At 28.4% G+C, this 17,877-nt stretch overlaps 1 protein-coding gene, 1 non-coding gene and 1 pseudogene across 4 annotated transcripts; all 3 read left to right on the forward strand.

Moving 5' to 3' along the window:
* The first annotated feature begins 464 nt into the window (after positions 1–464).
* On the forward strand, positions 465–1,952 carry LOC114192108 (acylphosphatase family). Of its 3 annotated transcripts, none has more exons than XR_003606062.2 (3): positions 465–741; positions 831–1,157; positions 1,678–1,952. XR_003606062.2 is itself a non-coding variant. In XM_028081698.2 (2 exons), the coding sequence occupies exons 1-2, from the start codon at positions 589–591 to the stop codon at positions 1,095–1,097; spliced, it is 420 nt and encodes a 139-aa protein (XP_027937499.1). In that variant the 5' UTR covers positions 465–588; the 3' UTR covers positions 1,098–1,420. The 3 variants fall into 3 exon arrangements, 1 of the variants encoding a protein (XP_027937499.1); XR_003606063.2 differs by having other exon boundaries at positions 1,682–1,952; XM_028081698.2 differs by lacking the exon at positions 1,678–1,952 and having other exon boundaries at positions 831–1,420.
* A 725-nt stretch (positions 1,953–2,677) lies between these two features.
* On the forward strand, positions 2,678–7,978 carry LOC146884601 (very-long-chain 3-oxoacyl-CoA reductase-like protein At1g24470; annotated as a pseudogene).
* A 9,786-nt stretch (positions 7,979–17,764) lies between these two features.
* Positions 17,765–17,846, forward strand: TRNAS-UGA (transfer RNA serine (anticodon UGA)). Its single transcript has one exon. It is a non-coding gene; the product is annotated as a tRNA-Ser (tRNA).
* The last annotated feature ends 31 nt before the right edge of the window (positions 17,847–17,877 follow it).

Raw genomic sequence — 17,877 nt, forward strand, 5'->3', positions numbered from 1 at the left:
GAAATGAGAAGTTAAAAAAAACATCATTATTCCTTAAAAATAATATTCATAAACAGAAATGCCTTCTTTTTTTTTTTAACTTTTGGGACAATGCGAACCTTAACTGCGATCGTCGGTGACGAAAACCTTGACGCCTCTGTTCCTCAAAGCGTTAACCACGGTCCACACCTTATCTCCGTTGTCCACACTCTTCTTATCAATCTCCTTCTCAACGTTTAAGTGGACCCCACCTCCCACTCCTACCTCCGGAGCCTCCGTTTTCAGCCGCATCGCCAACACCTCCCCGACGGACGCCGCCGACCTCGCGTCACAGCCCTTCCCCCATTGGAACGCGCTTCTCAGTGCGTGCTCCACGCTCGACGCACTCGCCACCTCCCTCCCGTTGTTCCCTTCCACCACTTTCGCCGTCATGTGCTTCGCCGACACAAAAACCCTTAACACATACCTCATTCCCATCTCAATCCCAATCCCAACGCTTTGGGCTCCCCAATATAACTTGGGCCTTCCTCACTTGGCCCAATACAAATCTAGAAACCCCGATTTTAATCCCAGACACATGTGGCATCAAGGATAATACTAATCGGAGCAATGGCACCATCTACTGTTACGCTTATTCCGCCACGATTCACACTCTTCACGTATCCTAGAAACAACGCTTCTAGAATCTTCCATTTCCGTTCTCCTCTCAGGCGTTCTATCTCCGCCATGACAACGCAGCAAGGATCCTCTTCTACCAAAACGGTGCGTAGAGACGAACTCAATCTTAATTATTGTTATATGCCATTTGTGGTGCGATTGTGATTTAGATTGGCCATTCTGATTGGGTGCAGGAGAGAGTGGTGATAAAGGGAAGGGTGCAGGGAGTGTTTTACCGGAACTGGACGATTGAAAATGCGACGCAGTTAGGGTTGAAGGGGTGGGTGCGCAACCGGAAGGACGGTTCCGTGGAGGCTCTGTTCTCTGGGAATGTTGATGCGGTGCAGGAGATGGAGCAGCGGTGTCGACGTGGCCCTCCCGATGCGCTTGTCACGGGGCTTCAGGTTTTTCCCTCCGATGATGATCCTGGTACTGGATTTAACCGCAAACCAACGCTTTGATCTTCTATCCTTCGATCAGTTCCGTAATTTCACTCGTACGTACCTGCCACCGACCTAGAGGTAGTGAATCTGTGCACCTATCTTTTTCATGCTGTGGTAGTGTATAGGTTGTGTATGGAGAAGAATAAGTAAATTTAGCTTTTAGTCTCGTGCACTTGTTCTCGGATGCCATTTTAATACATAGGTTCTATTTTAGTCCTTCTGCAATGCATTAGTTCCTTAAGTTGCGAGTCTGAAGGTAATGTACTTTGAGCTTGTTTCATTGTAGGAGATGAAAATAGAAAGAAAATTAATAAATTTCTCAACAAGTATTTATAAAAGAAGTGATAATCTTTTTTAGTTAAAATTAGTTCATTTTTAAAAAATTGTCTTGTCAACGGAGATATATAAGAGTTGGCTTGTGCTATTGTATTACTATTAAAGGGTAAATGAACAATTTACCTCCAATCCTAGATCCTAGGTATTTTCCGATGTGGTTAGCGGAATTTCATATGGTTTTGTTTATCTTTCCATTCATATGGTTTCATTTGTGTACACAAGATCTCAGTTAGCTAATGTTTTTGTCAAATTTGGTTTTAAGCTAGACATCGTGGGACATGAAAAAAGATAACAAGAGGGAAGATATTTTTTGGTGGTACCGGTTTGTTGGAAGTTTGACGGTTATTGTGTGGGTTGCTGGTGGTGTCATTTAGTTTTGCATAGGTATGACTTCTTTCCGTTTTTCAAATACCTTAGAGTTGCTTGATGTGAAATTAGGAAAAACCATCTTTCCCTAAATCTTTTACAAATATGTCAGCACAAAATCGTAAATTTGTCTAAGATCCTTAATAATACATGTAATATTTCTTTGTTTCATTTACATTTTTCTTGTCTAAAGAAAATATGGTCTCTATGCAAATTACTGAAGAAATTTATCTTGTCGATTTAGAAGAATGTAAAAATTATTTGCATGGAAATATTTTATTAATAAAAGGGATAAACCAATTACACATTTGGATTTTTGTATAAAGTTTGATATGGCTTGAATGTATTTAGGTCAATGGAGAATCATTCCGCTTAGTAAAGGTTTTATGAATTTGTTTTTCGTTTACTACAAGACATGCGAAGGATTTCGGTAGTTGGGACTTTGAATTTATTTTAACGATTTTAGTAGTTGGAACTTTGAATTTATTTTTTGTCACTCTTCGTGATTTTGCTTAGACCAAAGATTTTGTCTCATTTTTATGAAAATGACGAAAACCTAATGTTAAGTACGCGTACATGAATTTTTTTGGAGTATTGACAATTAAAACTATCTTCTCAATTGTGTGTGGAGTACACCCTTATCCTTGATGATTGCACTATGATTAGGTCTCGAGGATTTTTTTGGTTCGGTCTTAGTTAATTCTGATTTGTTATCTGATTTATTGGAGAAGCCGAATTTTTATGTTTATTGCTAATTTGGAATACAAAAATTTGTCTCATTTTTTCTCTCATTATAAAATATTTGGTCATGAATTATCTCATTGTCAGGGATTATAGCAAGATGACAAAGCCAAATCTGAAACTTGGTGGAAAAAACTTTCATTTTAAGGTTAATGATGAAAGGGAAAAAGATAGGCTCTGCACAAAATTTGGTTCCTTGTGGAGTAGTATGTGTTTTTGGGACTGTTGCTGGGATTGATATTGTTGAGGTGTTACTTCGATTGCTAATGATGAACAATCTTGGTCTTTGAAAGAGCCTCTAATTCACCACTTGTGGGAATCTCTATGTAAATCAAGTATTTTCTAGTCCAAAACTGGCTGAACTAGAGGCTCCTTCCTAGACGATGGTTATTCACCACTAGCGAACTAACACTCCTAACACTACCAGCTCCAATAACAATCCTAGAAACATAAATTGCTTTGCAAATTCCACCACAAGTTGCAAAGGAACTGAATCTTGAGTATAATTGGTTTTATTTTTCTCCTTCTTGAGCATGATTCACAAGTCAAAAATTTTGATTAAAATCCATCAACAGGTTTTTCTCCATTGGATTTGGCTTTATCATCTTGTTACAATCTCCGACAATGAGATAATTCATGATCAATCCACAAGGAAATTTCTCATATTTCACATAAACAATAAATATAAAGCTCGACTTTTCCACAAAAATTTGAGAAGGTAAATGAGATAACAAGTCAACATTAACTAAAACAACACAAGCAAAAAATCTTTCAGACATAGTCATAGTGCAATCGTCTAAGAATAAAGGTGTACTAATATCATGTCAATCGAGAAGATGACCTTTAGCTGCCAATACTTCAAAAGAAGATAATAAGTCATGTTTGTGTACCCAACATTGAATTTTAGCTGCCAATACTTCAAAAGAAGATAATAAGTCATGTTTGTGTACCCAACATTGAATTTTCGTCATTTTTATAGAAGTAGTGACAATTTTTATTCCAAGAAAAAACATTGAGTGCTAGAAGATAAATTCAGAGTTCCGATCTCTAAAATCCTTCACATGTCTAGCACATCCATAAAATTCTTTAGCAAGTGAAATGACCTTCAGTTGACTTAAATGTTTCCAAGTCATATCAATAATTGACAGGAAGTACAGATCCGTGGAGGCTTTGTTTTCTGGAGTGTTGATGCGGTGCAGGAGATGGAGTGGAGGTATTGACTGAAGGTTGTATAAATCGCATTCATAATGTGCAAAGTGGAAAAATTGAATCTATTCTGGTTAAATCATGCATACTCGTACCAAGGAGACAAAATATTTAAGAAAAAAAAATCGTAATTGGTAATGATGGTTTCAAGAATTTCTTCTTCAAACATATGACGATCGTACACATTTATTCGTACCGACATTAATTTTTGTTGCGTCAACCTTGACTTGGGAAATCAAATTCTCTGACTATTCGAAAACTATTGAAAGTTTGTAGTGTAGAAAACTCATTCTCATAAAAAAATTGCTGCATTAACTCTCAGGGTTTTTAAAAATAAGCTTCCCACTTATTTCTGAAAACACTAAGAGGGTAGCGCAACAATCCTTTGTATGGAAATGAGCTCTTTCTTTTTAAGCTTTCAATAGGTTTTCACAGCCTAGAGAATTTGGTTCCAAAAATTAAGGGTTGACATAGCAAAGATTAAACTCGATATGAATACATATTTATATGTTTGGAGGAAAAATTTCTCGAAAACATCATTATCAATTAAGGTATTTTTTGTTAAATATTTTATCTCCTTGATATCTAGTATCCATGACTTAACCAAAATAGATTCAATTTTTTGCACATTATGAATGTAATTTATAACCTTCAATTGGTTGGTATTAGTGTTTGTATTTTTGGTTAATTCTGTGCTGCTGTTTTTTTATTTATTGATTTTAGAATTCAATAGATTTAATGATCTGGACTGGTTTTCGGAAATCAATAAATTTAATTGATTTTGCAATTTTGAATCTTTTGACGAAACTTCATGGATGAGACAATCTGATTTTTCGAGTTGGGAATTTTTCAGAATTGGATTTCAGGTTGATATGGCCGTTGGGAGGTTGTTTTTATTTTGATATAAGATTAAAACCTAAAACTCCTGTGATATAAAATCATACAACATTGCAATATATATTAATTGCAATTAAGTTTTGAAAACTAATGAAATTAATTGTTTTGAATTTCGAGTGCTGGAATTTATTAGACATGATATTAGTTTAATTGATTAGGGATATAAATGGATTTTCTGTTATCTGATTCCTGAAAACTTACGCATAAGAAGACCATATGAATTCCCTTTCTTTCACTATTACCATTTTGTAAGGCGTTCTAGGTTTCATATTATAACCCTTGCGAAGAAGAAATATCGTGTGGTGACAGATGGCAGACAATTGAAGTTCTAGATATAGATAAATTAATGATGATTAATATAATTATAATAAATGACATATATTAAGTTATGTTGTTTCCATGTATATTAAATTTCGCGATTTAGATAACACAGAATACAAGTGATAAGAGATATTAAACATGGCAATTGTTTCCATTTAATAATATTATATTTGAACTGCTAGTTATATACTAAAGTGGCTTGTTTCATCAAATATAATATAAGTTAAAATGTCTTTTTTGTCTCAATTTTTATCAAGTGTTATTTTTTGTTTCGTGTTTAAATAGGTTCTAATTTCATCAATTTGGGTTTTTTTGTTAACATAGTTTAAATAATTAACGCCATGTGTTATTGTGATTTTTTGAATTTTTTGAATTTTTATTAAAATTTTTATTATTTTATTATTTATTTAATTTTTTTTTAAATGTACGTGGTTTTTTGAATTTTTTATTATTTTAACTTTTTGAATTTCTTTTGAATTTTTTTTGAATGTTTTTAAAAAAATTTTAAAATGTAATGTTTTATATTCAATTTGGTTCTTATATTTGTTATTTTTGTTCAATTGAGTTCTAATTTTTGTTAAAATTTACCAATTTAGTTTCTTTTAAAAAATTGAAACTAAATTTAATTTTTCTATTAAAATTCACATTTTTTATTAAATATTTTTATATAATATATTAAAATTCACATCATTATAACTTTGATATAAAAATTAAATTTGATTGATAGGGACCAAATTAGTTAATGTTAACAAAATTGGGACTAAATTGAACAAAAATAACAAATATAAATATAAAACATTGACTTTGATACATAGCACACTACTGGATGGATTGACACTTCTGGATTGACATGTGGACATTTAATTTTTTTTTTTAAAATAAAAAAAATCACGAAGTGACACGTGGCACGTTAATGGGTTGACACATGTACATTTAAAAAAAATTCAAAAAAACCACGAAGTGACACGTAGGACTTATTTGAAAAAACTTGACAAAAATTGGACAAAAAGGTATTTTAACCTATAATATAATATTATATACATTGAATTAGATAGTTTTGAAAGTTTCACTTTCAAATATTGTTTTTTATTTGATCCCAAACGTTATCTTTAATCTTGAATGCAATTTTTAATGGTGATATATAAATTTAGAATTATATATATTTCATAAACTAATTATATGATAACATAAGTATTTAATTTATATATTTATATATGATATAAATATTAATAATTTTATATGATAAAATTAAATGTTTCAAAAATATTAATTTAATTTATATAATTTCAAATATAATTTGTATAAGAAACATTTTATTTTAAAGCATGTTATTATTAATTTTTAGAGATAACTGGATTATCAAGGGACTTGTAATTAAAGGGATTAATAAGACATTTGATGCAACTTTAGAAGAAAAAATAATTTTTTTATTAATTGTCTAGATAACCTAGGAAGTGTAGAGATTAATTACATTATAATTTAGGAGCAACCACAAACAAGAGACTACTTATTATTATTTTTAATTTTGAACAATATTAATATTGTGTATACAAGAGAAAATACTTTATTCATATATTTTAAGATATTATATTTTTATTGAATTAAATATTGATTTCTTTAAAATAGCTATTGCAATGAGTCACAATATTTTTTATATATCGTCTTGACTGTCTAGATCAGACTTGATTCCTGAAAATGGTCTAGACATCTCAAAGATGGCTTAAAGTTTATGGGTCCAAAAATTGAGCCTAAGTTTGTCCATTACTATCTGATATTTTTTGAATATTTTAGTGAGTCAGTTGTTATTTTTATAACCATTTTTTCTATAAATTAAAGATTAACTCCCAAGGTTAGGGCAACTATCTATCTTGTAGCCTTAGTCCTTTTATTTCACCTGAGGTGAAGAGAATGTTTAATTATTGTTTCAATAAGAGCACTCAGATTTTACCATAACATTAACGTCGATCGTGGGGTCTGGTCAAACTTGATCCCAGCCCTATTTACTGAAAAAAAACACTCACCGTATCATCAAATTTCGTGTCCTACACATCACCGGAAACTCCCTCAACGTTTCACTCTTTCATCAGTCGTTCCTTTGACACATGTGATCACAACCTCGCACCACTATCAAACCCTCAAATGCCTCAACCTTCCCCTCTTCGTAACAGTTCCTCGTCGCACCAAAACACACAATAGTTCCCTCATTCTCTCTTTTCCCGCATGGATCTTCCAAATCTGCTTTTGATTCGAGAAGACCCTAATCCGAGCCTACAAGTTCCTAGGCTCTAGTCACTGAAGCCACCTACGGCACCGGAAAGGCCTTCGCCTGTCGGCTAGCATAGCGAGGGCTCAACCGCATCCTCCTCAACAAAACCCTACAGGAGTTGGAAGCAGTTGAGCGTGAAATCAAGGCGAAGAGTCCGAACGCGTGCATAAAGTTGGTGGCGAAGTGCGGGGAATCTGTCGGAGGGGCTGCGGTGTATGGAGGAGGCGAGTGATGAGTTGGATGTTGGCGTGTTGGTGAACAATATGGGAGTGATGTATTCGAACGTGATGTTCTTTGACGAAGTGGAGGAGAAGGTGTGGATGAAAATGGTTAGAGTGAACGTGGAAGGAACAACAAAAGTAACAATGTGTTCTGCGTGGGATGTTGGAAAGAAGAAATGGAGCAATCGTTAACATTGGTTCTAGAGGTTCTGGAGCTACAATGGTCTCGCGCCTTCTGGTCCTCTCTTAACGGACTATGCTGCCACCGAGGCTATGAAAGTAGAAAATCTATGGAAAATCTAAAAAAGTTGTTCAACGTTCGTCAAAGAATAGTTGTTAATGGATAAAGATGACAAATAAACCTGTCTCCGTGCGTATTGCTCAAATCCGTCCCCGTTTTGACGAGGAATCCCTGTATTGATTGAGTATGGGTATGAGTATTGGGTATCTGTCTCCGTTATATCCTCATTCATTTAAATTAATAAAATATTCACAGTTAATTAAATAACCATATATATATATATATATATATGTTCTATTTTTTATTTTTTCTAATTATTTGGTTTGTCATGAAATTTATTTGCATCTTCAATATATTTTTCATTTTATCATAACATTTATGTAATTATGTTCAAATGATGTATGTCATTTATGGGTATGAGTATTGGGTATCTGTCTCCGTTATATCCTCATTCATTTAAATTAATAAAATATTCACAGTTAATTAAGTAACCTTATATATATATATATATATATATATATATATATATATATATATGTTCTATTTTTTATTTTTTCTAATTATTTGGTTTGTCATGAAATTCATTTACATCTTCAATATATTTTTCATTTTATCATAACATTTATGTAATTATGTTCAAATGATGTATGTCAATTAAATATTTATGTCTCACATTTGAATATTTCTATTATTTTTTGGGTTAAATATGTTTTTGGTCTCTTAATTTTCATTAAATTTTGGAACTAGTCCACTTCAAAACTTTGGACTAATTTAGTCTTTCATCTTTTGAAATATGTGAATTTAGTCCCTTTAATAAAATTTGGTTAAGTTTATTTGACATTTCAAGTGCGTTTCAAATGTGTCAAACAATATAAACAACTCAAATATAGTCCTGAAATGTGTATGAAACATCAAATTAACCTAACAAAATTTGATTAAAAGAATTAAATTCACATATTTTGAAAGATGAAGGACTAAATTGGTTCTTCGAAATGGACTAATTCCAAAATTCACTAAAAGTTAAGGGACCAAAAATATATTTAACCCTTATTTTTTAATATTTTTATTTATTGTATTTTTTTTTGCATGAAAATGTTTAACACTCTCAATTTAAGTATTTAATAACATAAATTTTTCATTTACTAGGTAATATAAAAAAATCTTCTTTACTTATTATTAATAATTTTTGTTTCAATTGAAGAACTATTTCGTTTCGCTAAAATAATTTTCGTTATTTCTCAACCATTGAGTATATATGTTGATATTTGAAAAGTTTTCTTAGATCTCTAAGGTATTTTTCATCTTATCATACCCTTAATTATACATTTATTTTTCTTTGTATGATTTCATTCAATAATCTTTTAAATTGTTTCTAAGACATACATTTGTTAATTTGCTAATTTTTTAATTTTTTAATATTTTTTTTATGGTTTATTTTCATCATGTGGAATACTATTTTGATATATTTTATATAATTAATTTTTTATTTTCTAACTCATTATCAATTATACTGTAATTTTGTCAGTATAATTGTATAAATAAATTTTATTTACTACAATATAAAAATTTAGTGTAATTGTCATGATTTTTTTTATCACCATCCAACATATATTGAAATTCAAAAGATACAAGATTTATGTTAAAATTTTATTATTATTAGTCTAATATTTGTTCTTTGCGTCATTTTTATCGAATGATGTATTATAACTTTTATTAGTGTATCAAAAAGAGATTTATTAGAATTTGAAAAATTGAAGTAAACAAACATTTAAAATGTATTTTAATTTGAATATTTGTTTTTCTATTATATTTTTTAAAAAAATATTTTTAAATTTCATCAACTAGGTTCCATTAATGTTTGCAAATTTAATAAATATTTTAGTTTTCATGAAATTTTATTTGGTATTCTAATTTAAAATGTATACAATTATAATTTCTTTCAAAATATTTGATATCGAAGAAATAATAATTCTGTTAATATTGAATATTTGATAATATTATGTTTTCTTTAACATAATTTTTTATTATTTTAAAAAAATTAATTAAAATTTGAAGCAGTAAAATAACGGGTACGAGATTATATCCGTTACCAGGTAGAGATAAGAATGAAACAAAAATTTGATACCCGTTAAATTTGGGTTTAGGGATAAGGATAATTTTTTGCTACAAAAATGAGTATGAAATAAAAAAACTAGTCCTTGCCTCACTCGGTTGTCATCTGTATTAATGGAGGTTTTTGGATATTGCCATCCCTATTAATGGAGGTTTGTGGACACTGAATTCACGGTATCGTATTACAATATCTGGTTTAACCAACTTAAATATTTATATTAGTGTTATATTAATATTATAATTTTAACAAACGTAAATATTATATAATAATAATGAAATTATTTTTAAATAGTTATAATTAAATCCTTAATTAAATTTTTACATCGAAAACCGTATAACTCAAAATTCAGGTTTTACTAAATCTTAAGTTATTTAATAAAAATAAATTACTTTTAAGCAAAATAATACTTGGAAAAAATAAAATACTGAATCTTAAATCATTTAGTAAGAAGTAAATAATTTTTAAGTGAAATGCTATTTTGGAAAAATTAATTTCATAAAATAATAGGTAAAAATATGTCTTTTAAAAAAATAATTATAAAACTTTTTATAAGAAACAATTGTTTATTTTCAAATGTTATACAATCTATTTCTATTTAGTAGAAGTGAATTATTATTAATTGAAACGAAAAAAACATCGAGCTCGGATCGGAGGCAATGAAGTGTTGTTAAAACGACAAACCTCGAGTTTAGCTCGGGAACGATGAAGAGTTGTTCAAGCAACAAACTTCGAGCTCCACTCAGATGCAGTGAAGAGCCATTAAAGCGACAATTATCGAGCTCAGCACGAGGGCGGTGAAGAACCGTTAAAATGACAAACCTCGAGCTTCGCTTGGGGCCGATGAAGAGTCGTCTAAAACGACGACCCAAGCTCGGCTTGGAAACGGTGAAGAGTCATCTAAAGCGACGATCCAAGTTCGACTTAGGTGCGGTGAAGAGACATATAAAACAACGACCCAAGCTCGACTCAGAGACAGTGAATAGTCATTTAAAACGACGACCCAAGCTCGGCTTGGGGACGATGAAGAGTCGTCTAAAGCGACGACCCAAACTCAGCTTAAAGGCGATGAAGAGCCGTCTAAACTGACGACCCAAGCTCGGTTTGGAGGTGATGAAGAGTTATCTAAAGCGACAACCCAAACTCGGCTTAGGGGTTGTGAAGAGTCGTATAAAATGACGACCCAAGCTCAGCTTATGTGCGGTGAAAAGGCATCTAAAACAATGACCCAAGCTCGACTCCGGGGGCGGGGAAGAGTTGTTTAAAACAACGATCCAAAGTCGGCTTGGGGGTGGTGAAGAGCTGTCTAAAGCGACAACCCAAGCTCGACTTGGGGACGGTGAAGACCCGTAAAGCGATGATCCCTTTGAAACCATGACTTATTTTTTCAGCCTTTACGCCTCATATATTGATGCTCAAGGCTAGGGGGTTGTGTACTGTCATGATCATCCAGGGTCAGACTTGATTCTTGAAGATGGATAAGACGTCCCAAAGCTGACCTAAAGTTTATGGGCTCAAGAATTGGGCCTAAGTTTGTCTGTTACTAGTCACTTATTAATTTTGTAACCACTTTGCCTATAAAGTAAAGGTTAACTCCCCGAGTCAGGAGCAACTATCTTCTGGCCTTAGTACTTTTATTTCACCGCAGGTCAAGAGAATGCTTCATCCTTCTTTCGGTAAGAACACTAAGATTTTTATCGTAACAATATGTAATAAATATTTTTATATGTATTAACATATCTAATTATTTTTATTAGATATTTTAATATGTATGCTTTGTCATTGCATCCAATACTTCTTGATGGAAAGTTGGTAGGAAACAATTTTTTGGATTGGTAACAAAATCTGAGAATTGTTCTCATGCAAAAGAAAGACGGTGTTGATAAAAATGATGTTGAATATTTCTTCTATGAGAAAGAACATTGGAAAACGAATTGCCATAAATATGTTGATTTGTTGAAAGAAAAGAAATAAGGTGAGACATTCATGAAAAGTGTTTTCATGATTTTATTAATTGTTATTGATCTTTCTCTATGGGTATTAGCTACTGGTAGTAGCTTTAACATATGCACTTTGTTGCAAGGAGTACAAGTAACTAGATGTAAATTTTCAAGTGGGAAGTGGAGCAAGTGTTGTTGCCAAAGCTATAAGAATAGTTTTCTTAATAATGCCGATCGACAAAGTGCAGTTTTAGAAGATTGTTTTTATGCCCATAATTTTGTTTCAACATTATTTCAATTTGATGGATAATCTAGGTTTTGATATTGTTTTTTAACAAAAGTGTTTGCTCGATTTATAATAATAGTTATAATGATTATTTATATGTGACTGGACATATCCAACACAACATTTATCTCTTACCTCATGTGAATTATAAACCTATTATACATGTTTCTAGTCTTTAACGAGAAAGATAAGTAAATAAAACATATCTTTAACATTGTAGACTCAGTCATGTTAGAGAGAAAAGAATTAACAAGTTACACAAAGAAAGGTTATTTTGACCATTATGATTATGAATCATATATAACTTATGAATCTTGTCTCAAAAGCAAAATGAACCATTTATATATATCCAGCGGCTTCCGATTCAAAGAGATGAATGCATGATGATAAACTTAAGAGAGAAGGCAGAAGGTTCTTAAAAAATGTTTATAAAGAGATTGAGTGTTTTCAATGTAATGGGATTCTTTTATGAAATTTATATTTATGTGTAAACTTTTAAATTAAATAATAGGATCTCATTATCTAAAAATATTGTTACTCTTAAAATTACATTTTCTAGGTTCTCTCAACCATTAGAGCAGGGAAGGGTGTGTAGCGAAAAAATGTTATGAAACTAAATACTGAGATAATTATATATATATATATATATATATATATATATATATATATATATATATATATATATATATATATAAGTCTTTTACGTTACCTAATAAACTATGAATATTTTATTTAAACAAGAAAAGGGACTAGTGGTTGATCTTAATCAAAAAATTTGAATGGGCTAAAATAATATACTCAAATTTTATATATTTAATTATTATTACTAATATAACAAATATATATATATATAATTTAATATTGAAATCCTTGTATGTTTTTCTTAAAAAAATTATAGTTTTGAAATTGTATTTGATATGAAACTCATTTTAAATAAGTTTTTTTTTTTTAAATTTCATCTCTTTTCTTGGATATTTCATATTTGAGAATGTTTTCTTATACTAAGTTCCAAAAAATTAATATGAAACATTTCGTCTATAATTCAAAAGAATTAATATGAAACTTTCCACTTATAATTCTTTGAATCTTAATAAACAGTTTTCTAATTCAACAATTGAATTCCTAGTATCATGCTTAAAGATAGGTTAAGAAGGAAATTTATATTATTTTCATCTTCAAAGATATCTTCCTTTTTATCACTTCCAAAAAAAATGAATCTATTATTTTATTTTTCATCCATATACTTATCTAAAAAAATTAAGGTTTAATTACTCTGATGATACCCACTTTGGTATAGGTATGTCAATCTAGTACCCACTTTTAAAAAAGTGTCAATTACATCCTAACTTTTGAAAAAGCACTTCAAGACAGAGTTGACTAATGCTGTTAGTCAACGTGTCTCGTGTCAGTTTATGATTTTTTTAATTTTTTTTAATTTTTTTTTAATTTTTTTTAATTTTTTTAATTTTTTTAATTTTTCGAAAAAAAATAAAAAAAATGCCACGTGTCAGGTCCTTGTGTGTGACACGTGTCAGTGTCACTATCTGATGTTATTGTGTTGATTTCGATTTAGTCCTTATATATGTCTTTTTGTTTCAATTTAGTACCTACTTATGTATATCTGATTCAATTTTGTCCCAATTTTTTTAATAAGTAAAATATTTTTCTAATCCATTTTTTATAAGATTAAAACTAATTAAATATAAATATTTTGACAAAATTAAGTACTAAAATTTATATTGTTTCTCTCAATTTCAGACCAAATTTATTATTTGTATAAATATTTTACTAATATTTTTTATTAAAAATGACTTTAACATACTACTTTATTAATTATTTTTTTATTAAGTACTCATTTTTTGTTAATTTTTATTTTCGAAATAGAACAATATTGTCTCTTACTAATTTTAAACCAAAATTTCTATTTGTCTTAATGTTATACTATATTTTTTTTATTAAAAATGACTTAATAAAATGACTTTTACCACTAAATTTTAATATAAATATCAAATACTTAATTTTTGTAAAATTTTTATACTTAATTACTTTTAATTTTATAAAAAATGGATTTTAATTATTAAAAACAATTAGGTGAAGATTGAATCAGATACACATAAGTAGGTACTAAATTGAAACAAAAAGATATATATGGAGACTAAATTGAAATCAACACAATGATATCTGATAGTGACATTGACACGTGGCATTGTAATGCCACGTGACATTGACAATGTCACGTGTCACACAGGGACCTTACACGTGGCATTTTTATTTTTATTTTCAAAAAAATAAAAAATAAAATTAAAAATTAAAAAAAAAATTAAAAAAAATTAAATAAAAATTAAAAAAAAAACACAGACTGACACGTGACACATTGACTAACAACGTTAGTCAACTCTGTCTGAAAGGGACCTAATTGAAGCACTTTTTTAAAAGTTGAGATGCAATTGACACTTTTTAAAAGCGAGTACCAGATTGACACACCTGTACCAAAGTGGGTATCATCCGAGTAATTAAACCAAAAATTTAATACTAAAATATAATTTATCAAAATTTAATAAAAAATTGAGAGACGTAATAAAAAAAATGATAATCATGTCTCATTTAAGAAATGGTTATGAAAAAACATATAGTACATAACTTTTCTTTTTATATTCATAAAAAAATAAATATACAAAAAACTCATAAGATAAAAAAAAACTAAATATCAAACTAATATTTTCTTATCAAGAGAAAGGAGATAGTTATCTTTTTTATCTTAAAGAGAACAGATGAGAACAAAGCGAGAAAATGAATTTATATCTAACTTTCTATTTCTTTCTTAAAATAAAAATAAAAAGAAGAGATGCAAAAGTAATAAATGAATACAATATGTGAGAAACTTAAAAAGAAAGAGAACACAAATAAATATGTCAATAAATTTTTTTATTCTTTATTATGTTTAATATTTTATTTTACTATTTATTAATATTAAATATTATATTTTATAAAAAATAAAAATCAATCTAAAAAATTTTTAAAAAATATTTTTAAAATAGTTTTAAAAAAAATTAAAAAATCTTGGGGAGGCCATGACCCCTGCGAACCTTCTAAGATATGCTACTGAAAGGGACAAATATATACATACACATCTCATCTCTATACCTAATTAAAAAAATTAGATATTATTCATACTTATACCCAAGGGAACTTAATGTTAAAAATGAAAAATACTAATTAAAAAGATGATTACAAATTTAGAAAATTTGTAAATTTGTTTTTATAAGAAAATCTCAAAACTTAAAATGTTATAGTTTTCTTATTTAGAATGTTTGCAATTTTAAGATCTTGGTCTAATTATTTTAATGTTTTTCTTATCTTAAACGGAATAGTTAATGGAAAATGTTGGTTAATTATCATTATTGTTATTTTTGAAGATTAATAATATTGATTGCTTAATTTAAATATTTTTTAATAATTATTTTTCATTAGTCATTACTAAAAATAAATTTTATTTATATATGAAATTATAAATGCTAGTAGATAATTGTGAATAGTCTAATTTAAAATTACATGTAAAAATTAATGTATTTCATTTAAGAATTTATTGTAATAGTGATTGTTATAAATGTTATACGTAAAGAAGAATGATGACATATACGTACAATAAAGTGACGTCATTTTTAAATAAATTTGAAGTGTCACTTCATATAATTATGAATAGCATATGCTAAATGTGGTTTTATATTTTATGATGATAAGATTTATAATTATTTAAAATAGTGTCACATACACATGTATAATAAATATAAGGGTTGTAAATTATATTTATATATAAGTAGTGAAAATACATGTATCAACATTTAATTTTTTATTATAATTAATTAATTAAATTTTAAAAAATAATTATAAAATTTAAAAGATAAAATAAAAAATTAAAATTAATAAAATAAAATTGATAAAAAAATATGAATATAAGAAAATAATTATGAAGTGATTATAAAATTAATCTATTTTATTAATAGGTATGATAAAAAAATTTTAAATAAAATATCATTTTAAAGACATTTTTCTATAGTGACCAGCATACCACAAAATAAAATTATCTTTATTTGAATAAAATTACGTAGCGGTGGCAAAACTAGTCGACTAGTTTGTTATTAATTCATTAAATCCGGTCGTACAAACTCATAAACAAAAATAGGCCACTTGTGATATCTCGTCACCTTTTATTTAATATTTTAAAGTTTTTTAATTTTTAATTTTTAAAATTTTTATATATTCATATAAATGAACATTAAAAATATATTTAATTATATAAAATATTTTTTGAACTTTTAATTGATCAATTAATATTTTAATTAGATAAATTAAAATAATTATTGTATTTACATATTAAATTACTATATTATAACTAATTATTAAAATTTAATTTGTAAGTATTAATAATTTAAATTATGATATATATATATATATATATATATATATATATATATATATATATATATATATATATATATATATATATATATATATATATATATATATATATATATATATATATATATATATATATATATATATATATATATACCTTTCAAAATATAATATAAAAAAGTTAATTTTTAATTAATTTTGATTTTGATTTTTAATTTAAAATAGAAATTATGCCACCGACTAGATCGAACTGATCCAGATTTTAGTCCATCAAATTACAGGTTAGATGAGTCGAGACAAAACAATTTTTTATATTATATTTTGATTTTGATTTTTAATTTAAAATAGAAATTATGCCACCGACTAGATCGAACTGATCCAGATTTTAGTCCATCAAATTACAGGCTAGATGAGTCGAGACAAAACAAATAGATTAGTTGAAATTTTCAACCTAATCCGTCTTATTTTGAATGGATTGACAGTCTGTCTGAAAGATTTAGACCATTTTACTGTCTTACAATTATGTCATCAATCCTTAATTTCTTCTATTAATTAATTTCCTAAAGTAAAAGAACTTAAATCTCGTGACTTTACTACCAATTCTTTGAATTAAATCTCTTAACTTTCCTACCAATTCTTTGAATTAACGTTGTCAAGACTGCACTAAGAAATGAGTTTAAAAAAATATCATTCCTCTTCAATTTATTCATTGATTAAATTGAATAATTATGATGGTGTGATTATGGGATCATACAAAAGCAAACATTAGTTGACACTAAAACTGTTATTAAATAGCAATAATAGTTGAATTAGCTCGCATGCCATGCATAGCAGCAGGAGAAACGAGGAAGCAATTCTGCTTTGAATTCTGTAATTACTAATTAATAACTAACTCTGTGTAAACATTAAACTTTTGTTTTTATGCTGCTACCATCAAACCAAACAAAATTGCTGTAATATATTTGAAAAAAATATTATATGAGAGATATTTTAATACTTTTACTACTAAATCAGGTCGATCACCTCTAATTTTTATATGACTATTTTAATTATTCATAAAAGTGTATTAACACACACACCAAAAGTGTAACAATTGTAGACCTAAAATATATGAAGTTGCTCGTGAGCCTTGATGCATATAAAATTGAGTCATAACCAACGTGCTTTCATCATTGTCAATAGAAAGTCAATACTTTCTATTATCAATTTAATTAATTTTCAAGTGGCAGCATCAAATATAATGATACTACTTCAATAATCAATAATATATTAGTTAGGTAATAATAATGCTAATTTTACACGTAAGAATAACTTTTAACAGTGTTTATTTAACAAAACGTCGATATGTCCGAGTGGTTAAGGAGATAGACTTGAAATCTATTGGGCTTCGCCCGCGCAGGTTCGAACCCTGCTGTCGACGTTTTTTTACCTTTTTCTAACAGAAATAGCAC

Source organism: Vigna unguiculata, chromosome 7 (assembly GCF_037176805.1).
Source record: "Vigna unguiculata cultivar grain cowpea cultivar isolate G323 ecotype 2 chromosome 7, ASM3717680v1, whole genome shotgun sequence".
Classification (NCBI taxonomy): Eukaryota; Viridiplantae; Streptophyta; class Magnoliopsida; order Fabales; family Fabaceae; genus Vigna; species Vigna unguiculata.